Source organism: Cryptomeria japonica, chromosome 4, assembly GCF_030272615.1.
Source record: "Cryptomeria japonica chromosome 4, Sugi_1.0, whole genome shotgun sequence".
Taxonomy (NCBI): Eukaryota; Viridiplantae; Streptophyta; class Pinopsida; order Cupressales; family Cupressaceae; genus Cryptomeria; species Cryptomeria japonica.
In genome coordinates, this window is record NC_081408.1 from 347915255 (window position 1) to 347930998 (window position 15744).

The 15744-nt window shown below is 32.1% G+C and overlaps 1 protein-coding gene across 1 annotated transcript; it reads left to right on the forward strand.

The window, feature by feature from the left end:
- The first annotated feature begins 3355 nt into the window (after window positions 1-3355).
- LOC131063550 (RNA exonuclease 4-like) lies at window positions 3356-6708 on the forward strand. Its single transcript, XM_057997400.1, has 7 exons — window positions 3356-3405; window positions 4373-4524; window positions 4761-4885; window positions 5078-5313; window positions 5403-5609; window positions 5691-5771; window positions 6324-6708. The coding sequence occupies exons 1-7, from the start codon at window positions 3371-3373 to the stop codon at window positions 6574-6576; spliced, it is 1089 nt and encodes a 362-aa protein (XP_057853383.1). The 5' UTR covers window positions 3356-3370; the 3' UTR covers window positions 6577-6708.
- The last annotated feature ends 9036 nt before the right edge of the window (window positions 6709-15744 follow it).

The window sequence follows — 15744 nt, forward strand, 5'->3', positions numbered from 1 at the left end:
ATTACTATTTGGGTATTGAGGTAACTCAAACACCTCATTTTATTTTTATCACCCAACAAAAATATGTTGGTGAACTTTTGCATAAGTTTGGCATGGCTGATTGTAAACCCCTTAGTACTCCTATGGAGCAAAATCTCAAGCTCTCTTCAGATGACCCTTCAGCATTGGTTGATGCAACTATCTATAGGAAACTTGTTGGTAGTTTGATTTATGCTACAACTACCAGTCCGGATATTTCTTTTGCTATTGGAGTTCTTTCAAGGTTTATGCAACAACCTAGAGAAACTCATTGGTTAGCTGCCAAGCACATTCTTCGCTATTTGCAAGGTACTCAGCACTATGGGCTCAAATACTCCAAGACAAACCAATTTTCTTTGGTTGGCTATTCCGATTCCGATTATGCAGGTGATTCTACAGATGGAAAATCTACATCTGGGTATTTAATGTATCTTGGATCTGCTCTCATCTCTTGGAGATCTAAAAAGCAATCTGTTCCAACTACCTCTTCTTCCGAAGCTGAATATATGGCTGCCTTTGAAGCAACTTGGGAAATCTTATGGTTTCGAAGAATTCTTGAAGACTTACAGACACCACAGATTTCATCAACTCCACTCTTCATTGACAATCAATCTGCTATCAAAATGGCTAAAAATCTAGTATTTCATGATCGCACCAAGCACATCAATACAAAGTTTCATTTGATTCGGAATTATATGAAAGATGGCACCATATACCTTAAATATTGCCCCACTACAGATCAACCAGCAGATATTCTTACCAAGGCTTTGGGCAGAGAAAAGTTTGAGAAGTTCAGAGAAATGCTCGGCTTAACCCCTTCAGTTTAAGAGGGGGATGGTAATATCTCTTCATGGGTTTAGTTCTCTTCACGGGTTTAGTTTTATTTACATTAATTTTTCATTAGTTTATTTATTAGGTTTTTCTATTCCGACAGTTTTGTATAACAGTTTACAACTGTTTTTGCCTCCTCTTTATATCTGCTTGTTTATTTTATTTTGAATGTACAGTTTTTTATTGGAATACAAATTATATTCAGATTGCCATTCTTTCCATTCTTTTTTCTATCTGCTGCTAATAGAGATTCCGGATTGTTATTTTCTGCTAGGCTAACAATTCCATCATAGTGAATCAAGTATAAATTGTTGCTTTATTATCCATTTATTAACTAGGACCGTACTACCTAGAACCATTGAATTAAATTAGGCTAACATAATTCATCAATTTAATAGATTATTATTTATTACTTATCCATATTTATATATTTATTCATATTTATCTATTTATTTATTTAGTCATTTCATCCATTATCCATTAAAATTTTGATTTAATATTAATTTCCACCTTATGTTCACCTATTTTATTTTTTTAATTAATTATTAAATCACTAAAATTCATTTCATCTAATTGACCATCTAGTCTAATTAGTTCACTTATGGTTACTCCTAGTCGCACTCATCTATCTAATCAACTTTAGTCATTCATGCAATCAATTGAAAATTCCATGCAAATAATCAGCTCCTGCTAATTCTCTCATGCACTCAATAAACTCTATCATATAGAATGTTACATCAATAAGATTCATCTTCTGAATTAGTTTGAGTTAAGCAATGATAATTATTTTAATTAAAAATCAAATTATTGTGCAACTCTTCCATGCTTGCTCAATCACCTTGTCAGATTTAAAGTCCTGAATTAAATCCTAGTCTTAATTATCTTGAAACTCTATAAATAAAACCCAATATTCATCATTTCACAAGAGTTCATTTTTATATTAATATTCTTTAGTTTTTTATCCAAAAAATGCTAATGTTTGCTAGCAAATTGAATACCCACATTCTAAAACAAGTAAAAAAATCACGACGTGTTCAATTTGTGCTATGTATGTGCAGAATCTGAGTGTTTTAATTGTTTGATTAGTATGCTTATTGGTTTACTTTAATTGCATGCATTTATCTAGTATAGACTTTTCTCATAACTTTAGGGGTAATTGTTTCGATTGATCCACACCATAATCTTGATTTATAAATTTCCACTCGCATCAAAGTTATCATGCCATTTGAAATAACCATTATGTTTGTTGATGATCTTTTAAGAAAATGGGGTTTCAAACTTCTTCTTATCAATTTAAAGGGCAAGACCAATTCCCTTAAAATACCATAGTGAAATGTGTTCATTGAGGTTGGTAGAAGCAAAATGAAGAACCTCATTGGGTTATGGTAACCATGTAAACTAAAGCAACATGAAATTAACCAGCATTGATTGAATAATGGATATTATTTAGGCAAGGTTGGTTGGGCCTCAAATATAGAAAAGATTTGCATAAGAATATATCAATGGGTTTGCATTAAAAAATAGTAGTTTTTCCCTTACCTTTGGGTAAAGAAATCATAGATTTCGAGCCATTAGGCATAATAATAATAAGAAAAGAAAAGGCTTTAATTTTAGTTGATACGAGTAATACAAGCTAGGAAGGTAGCATTTAAAATTATTAAAGGTCTAGTGGGGATGAAGCCAAGGTAATCTCAATAGAGAAAAGGTGAGGAAAAAACAACTAAACAAATAATCTAAAATATAATTAATACAATGTGATAAGAAAACAAATTAAATTTTGCGTTAAACAATTAAATTCGTATTTTAATTTGTTATATATATAATTTGTTCAAATATGACCAACATTAATATTAATTTTCAAAACATTGATATGGTCTAGACAATTTCACATGGCAATGAGATATTTTTAATGGAGGATTTTATATCATCCACAAGTTCATTTTGCTACCCAATATGAGAGCATGAACCCATATAGATAGCTCTTTAGTGGAGTGGGGTATTCATTCTATCACTTTGGAAGTCTCTTTTTATGATATTTTTGTATATTCGATTCTTAATGGATAATGCAATCATCAAGATACCATCACCCTTACCAATTATACTTGCAAAAAATTAATAATACTACGTAACTATGCTGAAATAGACTGATAGAATGTGAACATGATCATGATTCTTTTGGAAAGTTACCTAATGAGAGAACATTTGAGGAAATTGAAAGTTCTTGCTACGTGTCAGTCCATACACATCTTACTGTATACATTGATATCGATAATCGCTTCCAATATTTAACTCCATGTGGCCATTCTTGAGCTTTCCTGCTTATTAGTTTGGGAGAACATTATTATTAACTGTTTAGCCTTTTATGAAAAGAAAGATTCTTCCGGTTGACTTCAGAAAGAGGTCAGAGAGGAATAAGAAAAATTTGGATGGCGGTGAGATTTCTTTGAGAAATGGCCTATATAAAATCCTTGAGCCTCCCTCTAAGTTCCATATCAGAAGACTACTCATTCCACCGAATCTCATGGATCGCGCTCAAGAGTCAACTGAATCTCTCAGGTTCTCTACTTTTACCTTCCCAATAGCTTTAATATTTCCCTTCACAAATTAAGGACTGGGTATTGAGTTTTCTGTTCTATTCGGTATGGGTTTTCAGAATTCATCAAATAATCAAAGGATTGTTTTTAAAATCAATTATGTTTTCAATAATCTATCTGTAATTATTCTTGTTTATTGTTTATTATATCTTGAGTAATGTTGTTTATATTTTGAATCAATAATCTATTAGATTAATGTTTGTTTGAATCAATCGTTTCTTGTGTGGCCATTTATCATCTATCTTATGCTGATTAATCTAACATTTCGTTGTTTAGAAATTAACGGTTGTCTGAATCGATCGTTTCTGGCAGAGTGGTTTTTATATTCTTATCTATCAACATATGATTAATCTTATATTTTGTTGTTTAGAAATTAATGGTTGTCTGAATCAATCGTTTTTGGCAGTGTGGTTTTTATATTCTTATCCATCAACATATAATTAATCTTACATATTGTTGTTTAGAAATTAATGCTTGTCTGAACCAATCGTTTCTTGTGTGGTGATTTATATATTCTCACCTATCATATGTTGATTAATCTAACATTTTGTTGTTTAGAAATTAATGCTTGTCTGAACTAATAGTTTCTGTAGTGATTTTTATATTTTTATATATCATATGTTGATTAATCTTATATATCATTATGTGGAAATTAATGTTGTTTGAATCAATCTTTCTTGGTATTAACTATTAATGTGTACTTTTTTTTTAGTTAAAAGTCTGCCAACATCAATTAGATAGTCTTTTCTTGCGAATCAGTAAATAGTTTGTTGTTTAGTTGAGCGACAGTGTATTAAACTATTTGACCTAATCTTGGAAATCAAGGTTTTATCGGCTGTCTAATATTTTTTCATTTTTTTTTTTTTTTTAATTTATGTACTGTGAAATTATTAAATACTTATGTAGGTGAGTTTCTTTGTAATTTGCAGGCATAAATGTGCAGCATGCTTCAAACAATTTAACAAAGTGGAGCATCTAGTTGAGCACATGAAAACTTCTTATCACTCTCCACATGAACCAATTTGTGACATTTGCAAAAAGCATTGCAGGTTCTATGACTCACTAAGAGAACATTTGATTGGTATGATTTTCTTATCATGTTGTCGTTATTTCTTTTTGCCCAGTAAAGGAGAACCACATGTATAAAAGCTAGAATCTAGTGTAACATCTTGGACATCCTTAAATGTTGGGCTTACAAAGAACCACTCCATAATGTCAAAAACTTTAGGACTTCTTCATTGATTAGCATATTTTTGAATACCCACTAATTCTAATTTAATATTATTTAATATCATGGTATTGTACTGATCATATTAGGTCCATTGCCCAAAGCTGAGTGTGCTAAACAATTCAGTGAAAGAGGATGCAACCTCTGTCTCAAAATTTTCCCCCGTGCAGAACAACTTACTTATCACCGAGCAACTTGTCAATCCCTGCCTCCTGTAAGTTCTTAATGAATTTGCAGCTCTCTTTTTTAATTCCAAGGTTTATCAACCGTTTTTTTTAAATAACAGTGGATATAAATATGTAATGCTCTATTTTTTCCTTCTTTTTTCAAGGAATAATGCCCTAATTTCTCATCAGTCATTTTTTTCCAAAGGAATCATTGTTTCAAAATTCTTTGATCTATACAGAATGCTGGGGGACGGTTTTCCTTGGTGAATAAGAGAATCCAAGCAGAAAGTGGACAGATTCAAGGTGAAAGTTCAAATAAGAGCAATATTTCTGCCATTGCAATGGATTGTGAGATGGTGGGTGGTGGTCAGGATGGGTCTCTAGATCTTTGTGCACGAGTCTGCTTGGTGGATGAGGAAGAGAAAGTGGTCTTCCATTGCTATATTAAACCTCCAATTCCAATCACAGATTACAGGTGATAAAATGTTTCCAACTTACTCTTTTTGTTGTAGCCTGCAATCACTATATGAATTTATCATTTATATGGTTGGATGTTGTTTGTAGATATGATATTACTGGCATCAAACCAGAAAATCTCATGGATGCCATGCCACTGAAGCAAGTGCAAGAAAGAATTCAGCAAATTTTATATAATGGAGAAGCAATTTGGCGAATTCGTTTGAAAGGGGGAAAAGCCAAGCTTCTTGTAGGACATGGCTTAGATCATGACTTGCAATGTTTATCAATGGAATACCCTCCCCATCTTATTAGGTATAAATTTGGATTACCTTATGATTTCATTAGGTTTAGATGAAGAATATAAGGTCATGATTACACATGTTCGTTTCTCAGGGACACTGCTAAGTACGTTCCACTACTAAAGAGTAGCAAAGCTAGCAATTCACTCAAGTATCTCACTCAATCATTTCTAGGGTAATTTCTTCTGCACCTTATTCATTTGTTATTATGTGAATGACAAATTTATATTAAGCTAAATTGATTTTTATAGTGGTCTACAGCACATATCAAATACTGTTAATGTTAGTTAGAAAACTGTTTTTATTGTGACGTTTTAGGAGTTTCAAAGAATAGTTTTGATTTAAGAACTAATATACCATATTAAATTGATTTAAGATATCTCCTTGATTGTGTCTAATATTATTATATATTGATTATCTTGATCATATTTTTTTCCATTTAATTTATGTGGTTTCCATATATTTTATTCCAAGGCATAGTATTATGAAGGAAAATAGTTTGTGGAAATCAATTCTTAACTCTACAGTCCTTATTAGACTGGTTACTTGTATTATGATGCTGATGATATGGTTAGAATAATCAATTGCATTACGAGGCTGATGATATTATTAGAATAGTAAATTTTCTTTTCAGTTTCGTTTTAGAGGGTTCGAAAATAAAGGTATCTCTGAATCAGGTATATATCTCAATATTGAGGAAAAAAATATATATTGTATGTTTTGTCAGGTATAAAATTCAGAGTGGTACTCATGACCCATATGAGGATTGTGTGGCAGCAATGCGTATTTACAAGAAAATGAGAAATGAGGACCATTCCCAGTCTGCTTCCCTCAGTGTAGGTGAATTTCTTCCTGAGAATGTGGTGTATGCAAGAATGAAACAGAAAGATCTGGAGAAAATGAGCCCGGAAGCTCTGCTTAATATTTCACAATCCGATTTCTACTGTTGGTGCATGGATTCCAGTTCACAAGCCAGTTAAAGCCACTTGAATCTCTTTAGCTAGGCTTTCCATAGGAGAAAATCAGATGCATTTGTTATGTAACAACCATCACTGTTGTGCCTCAAATAGATGACAGTGTTGGATATAAGACCAATGATTTAGATCATTTTAAAGTAGTAATATAGTTAAGTCAATTTTCTTTGTTAGAATATTTCAAAAATTATTTAATACATATGGTTGCTATTTTTAATAAAATTGAATAATTTTTTTTAAAGTGATGAATATATTAATTAAGAAAATTTTTAAAACTAAATAATGATATTCAAATAGTAAAAGTCTTTATAGAGGTTTAAGGATGAAATTCAAGGAAATTTCTCACAAATCTTCCCCCTCTAAGAATAAAAAACAGTCATAACTAGCTTATATATATTTAATAATATATATAGAATAAGCCGAGAGATATCCTTCTAGAGGCCCCTATTTTTTTATTAATTTATCAACATTAAATGGCAATAGGCACCTCGAGAAGAATATCTCTCAGCTTATTCTATATATATTATTAAATATATATAAGCTAGTCGGAGTCACAGCATGAATTGAAAGACATGACATAAATTAATTTCAAATTATATATTGTTGTATAGTTGTATATTTTGTATTGGTACAGTGTTAGATTTAGGATTCCATTTGGTTCAATTCTAGATTTATAATTATAGTTAGGATTGGAATCAAAATAGTAGGCCTAATTCAATAAGGATTAGGGTTCATTATGGTTTACTATTAGGGTTAGGATTTGATTTAGTTTAAAATAGTAGGCCTAATTCAATAAGGAATAGGGTTCATTTTGTCTTGCTATTAGGGTTAGAGTTATGGTTGTAGTTAGGGTTTACATCATTGTTGAGGTTAGGTTAATGGTCAGGGTTTGGATTTACATCATGTTTAGTGTTACAGTTACGCTAGGATTTAGGTTATGGTTAGATTATGTGTAGGGTTATGGTTTATATCATAGGGCTATGATTAGGGTTAGGATTATAGTTAGGGTTTACATCATTGTTAGGGTTAGGTTAATGATTAGGGTTTGGTTAATGATTAGGGTTTGGATTTACTTCATGATTAGGATTAGGGATAGGGTTAAGATTGTGGTTAGGCTTTGGATTTATCATTATGGTGAGGATTATGTCTAGGGTTAAGGTTAGAGTTAGGATTATAGTTAGGGTTTACATCATTGGTATGGTTAGGTTAATGGTTAGGGTTAAGGTTCTAGTTAGGCTTAATTTTTAGGTATATGGTTAGGATTATCTCTATGATTAGAGTTTATATCATAAGGTTAGGGTTATGATTGCAGTTAGGGTTAGGGTTAAGGATTAGGTTTAGGATTATAGTTTGGGTTTACATCATTTTTAGGGTTAGGTTAATGGTTAGGGCTTGGATTTACATCATGTTTAGTGTTACAATTAATGTTAAAATTGTGGTTAGGCTTAGGATTTAGGGTTATGGTTAAGATTATATGTAGGGTTAGGACCTTTATATCATAGGGCTAGGGTGGTTATGGTTATGGGTTAGGGTTAGGATTATGTGTAGGGTTATGGTTTATATCATAGGGCTATGATTAGGGTTAGGATTATAGTTAGGGTTTACATCATTGTTAGGGTTAGGTTAATGATTAGGGTTTGGATTTACTTCATGATTAGGATTAGGGATAGGGTTAAGATTGTAGTTAGGCTTTGGATTTATCATTATGGTGAGGATTATGTCTAGGGTTAGGGTTAGAGTTAGGATTATAGTTAGGGTTTACATCATTGTTATGGTTAGGTTAATAGTTAGGGTTAAAGTTCTAGTTAGGCTTAATTTTTAGGTATATGATTAGGATTATCTCTATGATTAGAGTTTATATCATAAGGTTAGGGTTATGATTGCGGTTAGGGTTAGGGTTAAGGATTAGGTTTAGGATTATAGTTAGGGTTTACATCATTTTTAGGGTTAGGTTAATGGTTAGGGTTTGGATTTACATCAAGTTTAGTGACACAATTAATGTTAAAATTGTGGTTAGGCTTAGGATTTAGGGTTATGGTTAAGATTATATGTAGGGTTAGGACCTTTATATCATAGGGCTAGGGTGGTTATGGTCATGGGTTAGGGTTAGGATTATAGGTAGGGTTTACATCATTGTTAGGGTGAGTTTAATGGTTAGGGTTTGGATTTACATCATGATTAGGGTTAGGGTTAAGATTGTGGTTAGGATTAGGATTTACATTTATGGTTAGTTTTATGTTAGGGTTACAGTTTATACATCATCGTGTTAGGGTGAGGGTTAGCACAATGGTTAGGGTTATGGTTAAGTTTAAGATTGTGGTTAGGCTTAACATTTATAATTATGGTTAGGGTTATGTCTAGGGTTAGGATTTATGTCATAGGAATAGGAATAGGGTTAGGGTCAGGGTTATAGATAGATTTTACATCATTGTTAGGGTTAGGTTAATGGTTAGAGTCAGGGTTAGGGTTAGGGTTAAGACTGTGTTTAGGCTTAGGATTTATGGTTATGGTTAGGATTATGTGTAGGGTTAGGATGTATATCATAGGGTTATACTCATGGTAAAGGGTTAGGGTTAGGGTTATAGTTATGGTTTGTATGACTTTTAGGGTTAGGTTAATGGTTAGGGTTATGGTTGTAGTAAGGGTTTATATCATTGTTAGAGTTAGGTTAATAGTTAGGCTTAGGATTTAGTATTATGGTTATGATTATTTCTAGGTTTAGGGTTTATATCGTGGGATTAAGATTAGGGTTATGATTAGGATTTATGATTATGGTTAGTTTTACATTTAGGGTTAGGGTTTATATCACAACATTAGGATTAAGATTAGCATCAAGGCAGTCATAAAAATAATAAAATATAATATATAGAAGAACAAATCAATCAGATCAAATCAAATCATTTTAAAGAAGCAATAAACACTATGAATTTTGAAAAGAAGAGAGGGACACCTAATCTATGACCTTTCACCTGAGATTAACATTAAAGACCCATTAAACGAAACGGTCTGCAACAACATTTCACTCTTTAATTCTTTAAAAATAAGAAAAAAATAAAAATAAACAAATAACACCACATTGCTTATTCTTTAAGGTTTTGAATGTCCTAAATAATTGACATACAAACAGTTTAAACATTAGAAAGAAGTAGTAGTCTCACAGTTTAAACATTAGAAAGAAGTAGTAGCCTTAGTAAAAGGAACAGAAAGGTAAATGCATTGTGATAAAAGGCCATCGAATAGATTACAGTGGAACAAACCACAAATAACATATCAATTGTTTAAACCTTACCAAATAACATGACCTTATCAGTAAGAAGAAGAGAAAATTACAGTGTATTATACTCCTTAAAAGCCATGACTAGCTTACAGTGCCCTCAGATCTTCACTGTACTTAACTTTCTTTGAGCAGTTGAATATTAGCAGTATACTTCTACGTGATGTTTGACCCCATTCCTTTAAAATAGGTGATATATTATAGACTAGCAAACAATATTGTCACTCTATCTCTCCTTGTAACATACAAATTTCAGTAGAACTCGAAAACCATTTTCATTCATCACTAATGGTAATTAAAATATCAAATGAATGTACATAGACTTAATACTTAGTCATGAAGGCTTACTCTTACTTACTAAGCTTGGAATTAAATTTGACATGCACTATAAAACAATTTACTTCAGGTACATGGTAACAATTTAAATGTATTGTAATAACAATTTAAATGTATTGTAATGTATTTGGGGGGTTTAGAATACTTATGGGCTTTTTGTAATGGGTATATAGGCTTATGTTCTTTTGAGCAATACTGAAGGGTTTTCTTACCGGTTCTTTCCCTTCAGTGCTCTTTGAACTAGACACATGTAAAAAAAAATTAAAAAATCAATATAATTTTAGTGGTCTCATTCACTTTTATCAAAAAAAAAAAACAATCTAAAAGTTATTTTTCATCTAAACATAAAAATAAATAAAATATTATTTATTATCACAGCATCATAATTTATGTAATATAATTAGTTGATGTGTATTAGTAAAATGATATCATATATTAAAATTATAGTTGTGTATTTCTCTATATGAATGTGAATTAGTATATTTTGTAAGTAAACAAGTGCTACATATGACTAGTATTTGCCATTTTAATAAAGTAATAAATATAGTAAGATAATTATATAAGATTTTAATTTTATGTAATTATATTTGGTTGTTTGAATTAACTACTTTGATTTATATAATTAAAAAATAGAAATAGTCAATGTCATTTGAATTATTCAAAATTATATCTATTATAATTTAAAATTAATTTTGGTTTTGAAAAATGAGATTGTATTAAATATAATATTATTGTATTTTAATTATGATATCATTAATATTTGATAATTATATATTAAAATAATTTTATTAATTTATGTTGTTTATATTATATATGTTTATTTTTTATATAAATATTTGAAAGATTTAGATAGAGAGTCTAAATAATTTGTTAAATATTTGTTTATATGATCTGTGAAATATATGTTTGGTGGATGTGTAGAATAAATTTTACAAGAAAATTTAAACACACTAAATATTATCTTAACTTATCTAAAAATTTGTCTTAAAAAAATTACATAAAGATATAATTGAATAATAATAAGTTATCAAAAATGGATACCAACCGATTGCAATAAGTACTAATAATATTGTGATCCAAACTACATCTTAAGGAAGTATGTTCTCTAACAATTCAAACCTTCAACCACGCCAATTTTATATAGGTGAGAGTTATTTTTCATAATATTTTATGCTAAAAAATTTACAATATCATTTAGTTTTTAAATAGATGTAAATCATTAGAATTAGAAGCATGGTTATTCATATAGTAGATTTAATTGACACGTGTACTAATACAATGATTTCACATGTTAAAAAGACAATATTTTACATAGTTGTGTATTTTTCTAAATAAATGTGAATGTATATTCAATGTACATATTATATTTTGTAAGAGAATATTATTGTAAAACTAAATCCTTATAAAGATAAGTGGCATTCTATTTAAATTAGTTAGCAATTTTAAACTTCAATTTTATTTATATAACATTTTTAATATATTTGTAACAATGCTATTTTTATCCATATTATGTACATTTGCCTACATATTCATGTAACTTACCTAATTATTTACATTATATGTGTCCTTTCCTTTTTATCTATTGCATGAGGGTCTAATTTTGTTTATCATGGAACACTTTAAAACTCTTCCTTCTCCCTCTAACAAACCTACTAGTGGTTGTTTAAAAGCTGACTTGGAATTCCTTTCAACTATAAAACTAAGGTTGAGGGGTCTAAGGATGATGATGTTCATGGAGAGTTGAGGAGGATTTTGATACCTATTCCAAACCTCCCTCTAAGAATGATAAATGGAGGAAAGTTAATTATGCTAAGAAAATAAACAAATCCTAGATTTCATGGTCTAACAACTCACAAATTGGGGATGAAAATTCTATAAATAATTTATCAATTTCAGCAAAGAAGGGTAAAAATATAAAAAACCTAGGGTTAGTGTTGGTAAAGATATCGCTTTGTCTAAAGGGAAGAAAAAGGTTGATATGACTATTCATGAAAATAATATCCAAATTCAAGACATTTAACTTTAAAATGCTAGAGGTGATTTAGGTCTTTCTCCCCATGACCCCTTAGAGAGCAGGGAGGACATTTATAATGTGCTTTGCCTTGAAAAGGATAGCATGGTGGATCAATTTTGACTTAGAAAAATGTTCCACATGGAGATCAATTATATTGACATTAATTTGGGGTCTTTGCAAAACAAGTTTGTTTCAACAGGGAGGGTAATACTGATAAGGGGTCTTTGAAGGCATCCATATTCTCTATGAAAAGCTGAAGGAACTTAGAGAAGATCAAATTGTGATTGCAGCCAATGTAGGGTAGATTAACGGTTACGCTCAATTGGGTCCTAGTGCTGGGACTTGAGGCAAGAAAAATTCTAAGTCAGGGGAGACTGTTGGTTCTATTCAATCAAGTCCCACCTCTCATTTTTAAACCCTTTTTTTTTTTTTTTTTGGTCCCTCACCCTTCTCGTTCCTCATGCTATTTACCCTTCAAATTTCTCCTTAGTGAGTCTAATTCTACACTTTACTTTTTGATCTCTTGACACTCATACATCCCGATCATGAATCACAGAATGTGATTTGAAATGTTGATGAAAAAAAGAAACACGCAATCAAATCCAAAAGAAGCTTGGTAATTAAGAAGAAATCTATTGAGGCTAAAACAAAGGATTTGCATGACCCATTCATGGGTTTTCAAGGGTCCATCCTTCGTGTGGGGTGCATAGGAAGGAGGAGGAGAAGTGGTCTAAGCCAAAGCTGGGGTGGGTTAAGATAAATTTTGATGGGGCATCTAGGGGTAACTCAGGTATTTCTAGGGTGGGATATTTTGCGCATGATGAAAATGGGGTGATCTTCTTCAAGGGAGCGAAGAGACTACAAGACGAGACTAATAATGATGCAAAGGTGCAGGGTGCATTATTAGTCGTTGAACTGGTCATTAACATGAGGACCCCAAAGGTGCACTTGGAAGGAGATTCTAAGATTGTGGTGAATGCAATTATGAAAGGAGTAACCCCGAGTTGGCAATTGAATAAGTTTATAGCTCTGATTTGTTCAAAATTGAACAATTTTTAAGATTTTTGGATATCTCACATTAGGAGGGGTGGAAATGCTTTAGCGGATGCCTTATCAAACGTGGCATGTGAACTGGACAAAGGAGTGATGAGGTGGTGGGATAAAGATGATGCCATAACACAATGACATTTTTGAAATATCTCGTACCATATAGTACCACTAAAAGATTTGAAGTGTGCAAGAGCATGTTTCATTCTCTGCTTGTGAGCCTTGGCTATTTTGGCTGGCACTGACAATTAATGTTGATGAACTCTACAGTGATGGAAGAGATGAAGATAGCCTCATTAATAAAAAAGTGAGAAAGAATGCCCACTCAATGCGGATGGTGGGAGCTCTCCTGGGATTGCAAAAGTGGTCTTTTGACAATGAAAGGCAGTTTCATGGTTCACAAGAGTAATGGAAGCCAATTTCACACTTAAAAAAACAAAATGATGTCGACATTTTTGGGGCCGATTCTGGAGAGACGATTGAAGACCATGTTCAGGTCGCAGGAGCTATGTTTTCTGAAGGTCATGCAATTGGTGTTGGGAGAAGGGGTGGTGGTTATTGGCCATAGGTATAGAACAAGAATGGACATCTATTCTCTAATAATGGCGTGGGGGCTTAATTTGGATTCCACATGCACAGATGTTCAGAGAGTAATGCTAGCAATAGTGCCGCATGAATACCTGGAGAATATGGAGTCTTTGTTGGAGTGGGCGGTGTCGGGATAGGGGTTTGATATGGCGGAAGGAATTATGGAGCAACTGGTTGAACCTAGGGGTCGACATATGCACATTCCCTTTCTTAGACGAAGAGAAGAAGTGAAGGCTCGATTTCAAGAGACGACGAAATGGGGATGGGAGGCTCTAAAGTTGTATGTCAAAATTATGGAGCTAGAGGAGGTCATCGAGAAGGCACAAGTAGAAGCAGGGGATGAGGAAGTAGATGGAAGGAGGTTGCATCCAAAGACCAAATGTTTATCTATGGAATTGGAAAAGAAAAACTTGTCTTTGGCAGTTCTCCCAAACGTTGGAGGAGGTGGGATAGGTGGTGCGGTAAACACTGCAGTTGTGCAAGAGGCAGAGATGGAACAAGAATGACCTGGCTATGGCCCCGAGTACCTCTGTTTTTTTCTTCTTAACCTGTTAGAATTGGATAATTCATGTTTATGATTTTTTCAGTTATGTCGTATGAACTTCGAATTGCCTGTTAATTTTTCTATGGCAATGTTGTAATGAGAATCGTTTTGAGCTCAGTTAACTATTTTTTGGGTGTGGGATGATGGTTGGGTGGTTTTATGGTTGGTGGGATTGACTTTTGGTTTTTTGTTGGGTGGTTTGGTGGATCTAGTAGGTGGTTTTGGGTGGTTGATGTTTAAAAACCTTTTTTTGTTATTGTACTACTTATATTTTATAATATAATAAACATGCATATTACCAATCCAAAAAAATGAGGGATTTGCATAAGATTTTTGAGATTCATAAGAGTTTCTATTAGCAAGAGATGGAAGCTACTAACACATTGAAGTTGTTGAAGTGCTTCTTGGTGTGCCTATTTTTTTTTATGTGTTTGTTAATTGTTTGTTGTCGGATTTTTATAGGTTTATTGTGTTGATCTTTAGCTGCAACATTTTGTTATTTTGGTTCGATGTAGGTTTATTATGTCTTTATTAATTGAAACCTTTTGTGTTTGGTGTATAGTCTTGTTTATCTTATTTGTAATATTTTGTACAAGATTTTTGGGTCCCTTCAAATCTTATTTTACATGTAATCAAAAAATAAAACAAATAAAACTTAACATAAAATAACTAAACCCAATTAATCCATGACTATTGAGGGGAAAGGGAGCAAATGAGGAAGTTCAAATTCCTTTATTAGAAATAATGATAGTGATGTGACTAAGGATGACACTAGCAATATGGATGAGGATGATTGGTCTACCCCTTAGGATGAGAAGGTGGAGGAGAAGTTTCTCTCTTATTTGTCGATTGGATCTTGAATGATGGAAAAATTACCTACCCCTATGGTCATTAGGAAGGATTCTATGGTGGCATTGGTTGATAAAAATTTGTAGTCTTGTTATGAGTTGGAGAAGGGGTTTTCTATTACCCATATTTTCGAATTCTTCTACCCAAATCCATTCTAGGTCTTCCCTAGTCAATATTTCTTAGGATCTCCTTTAGTCAAACTTTTTACTTAAAATGGGGTTGGAAATGCTTTGACATGTGTTTGGAACATTGTTTGTGGTTTTAGGATCATTGTGAAGGCTATAGAGAGGCTTTACATGTCTCCTAACTTATTGTAGGGTCATTTTGGGGAGAACTTTTTCTCTTCTATCGCAACACCATCTAAAAGAATTTGTATTGTTCGGACTTTAGGTCCCTTTTATGTCATCTTTGTAAGATTTCATTTAGAAATTGCAAACTAATTCTTTTTGTGAATTATACTTTACAATGTGTGTCTAAAGTTCTACCAACATTATGTGAAGTAGGGATTATCCTATTGTGCTA

Bases quoted from the DNA above. Each gene is read 5' to 3' on its own strand.
- LOC131063550 (XM_057997400.1), top strand. From the start codon at position 3,371: ATGGATCGCGCTCAAGAGTCAACTGAATCTCTCAG. The intron at 3,406-4,372 runs GTTCTCTACTTT...TGTAATTTGCAG, and splicing joins GAGTCAACTGAATCTCTCAG to GCATAAATGTGCAGCATGCT. The intron at 4,886-5,077 runs GTAAGTTCTTAA...TGATCTATACAG, and splicing joins CTTGTCAATCCCTGCCTCCT to AATGCTGGGGGACGGTTTTC.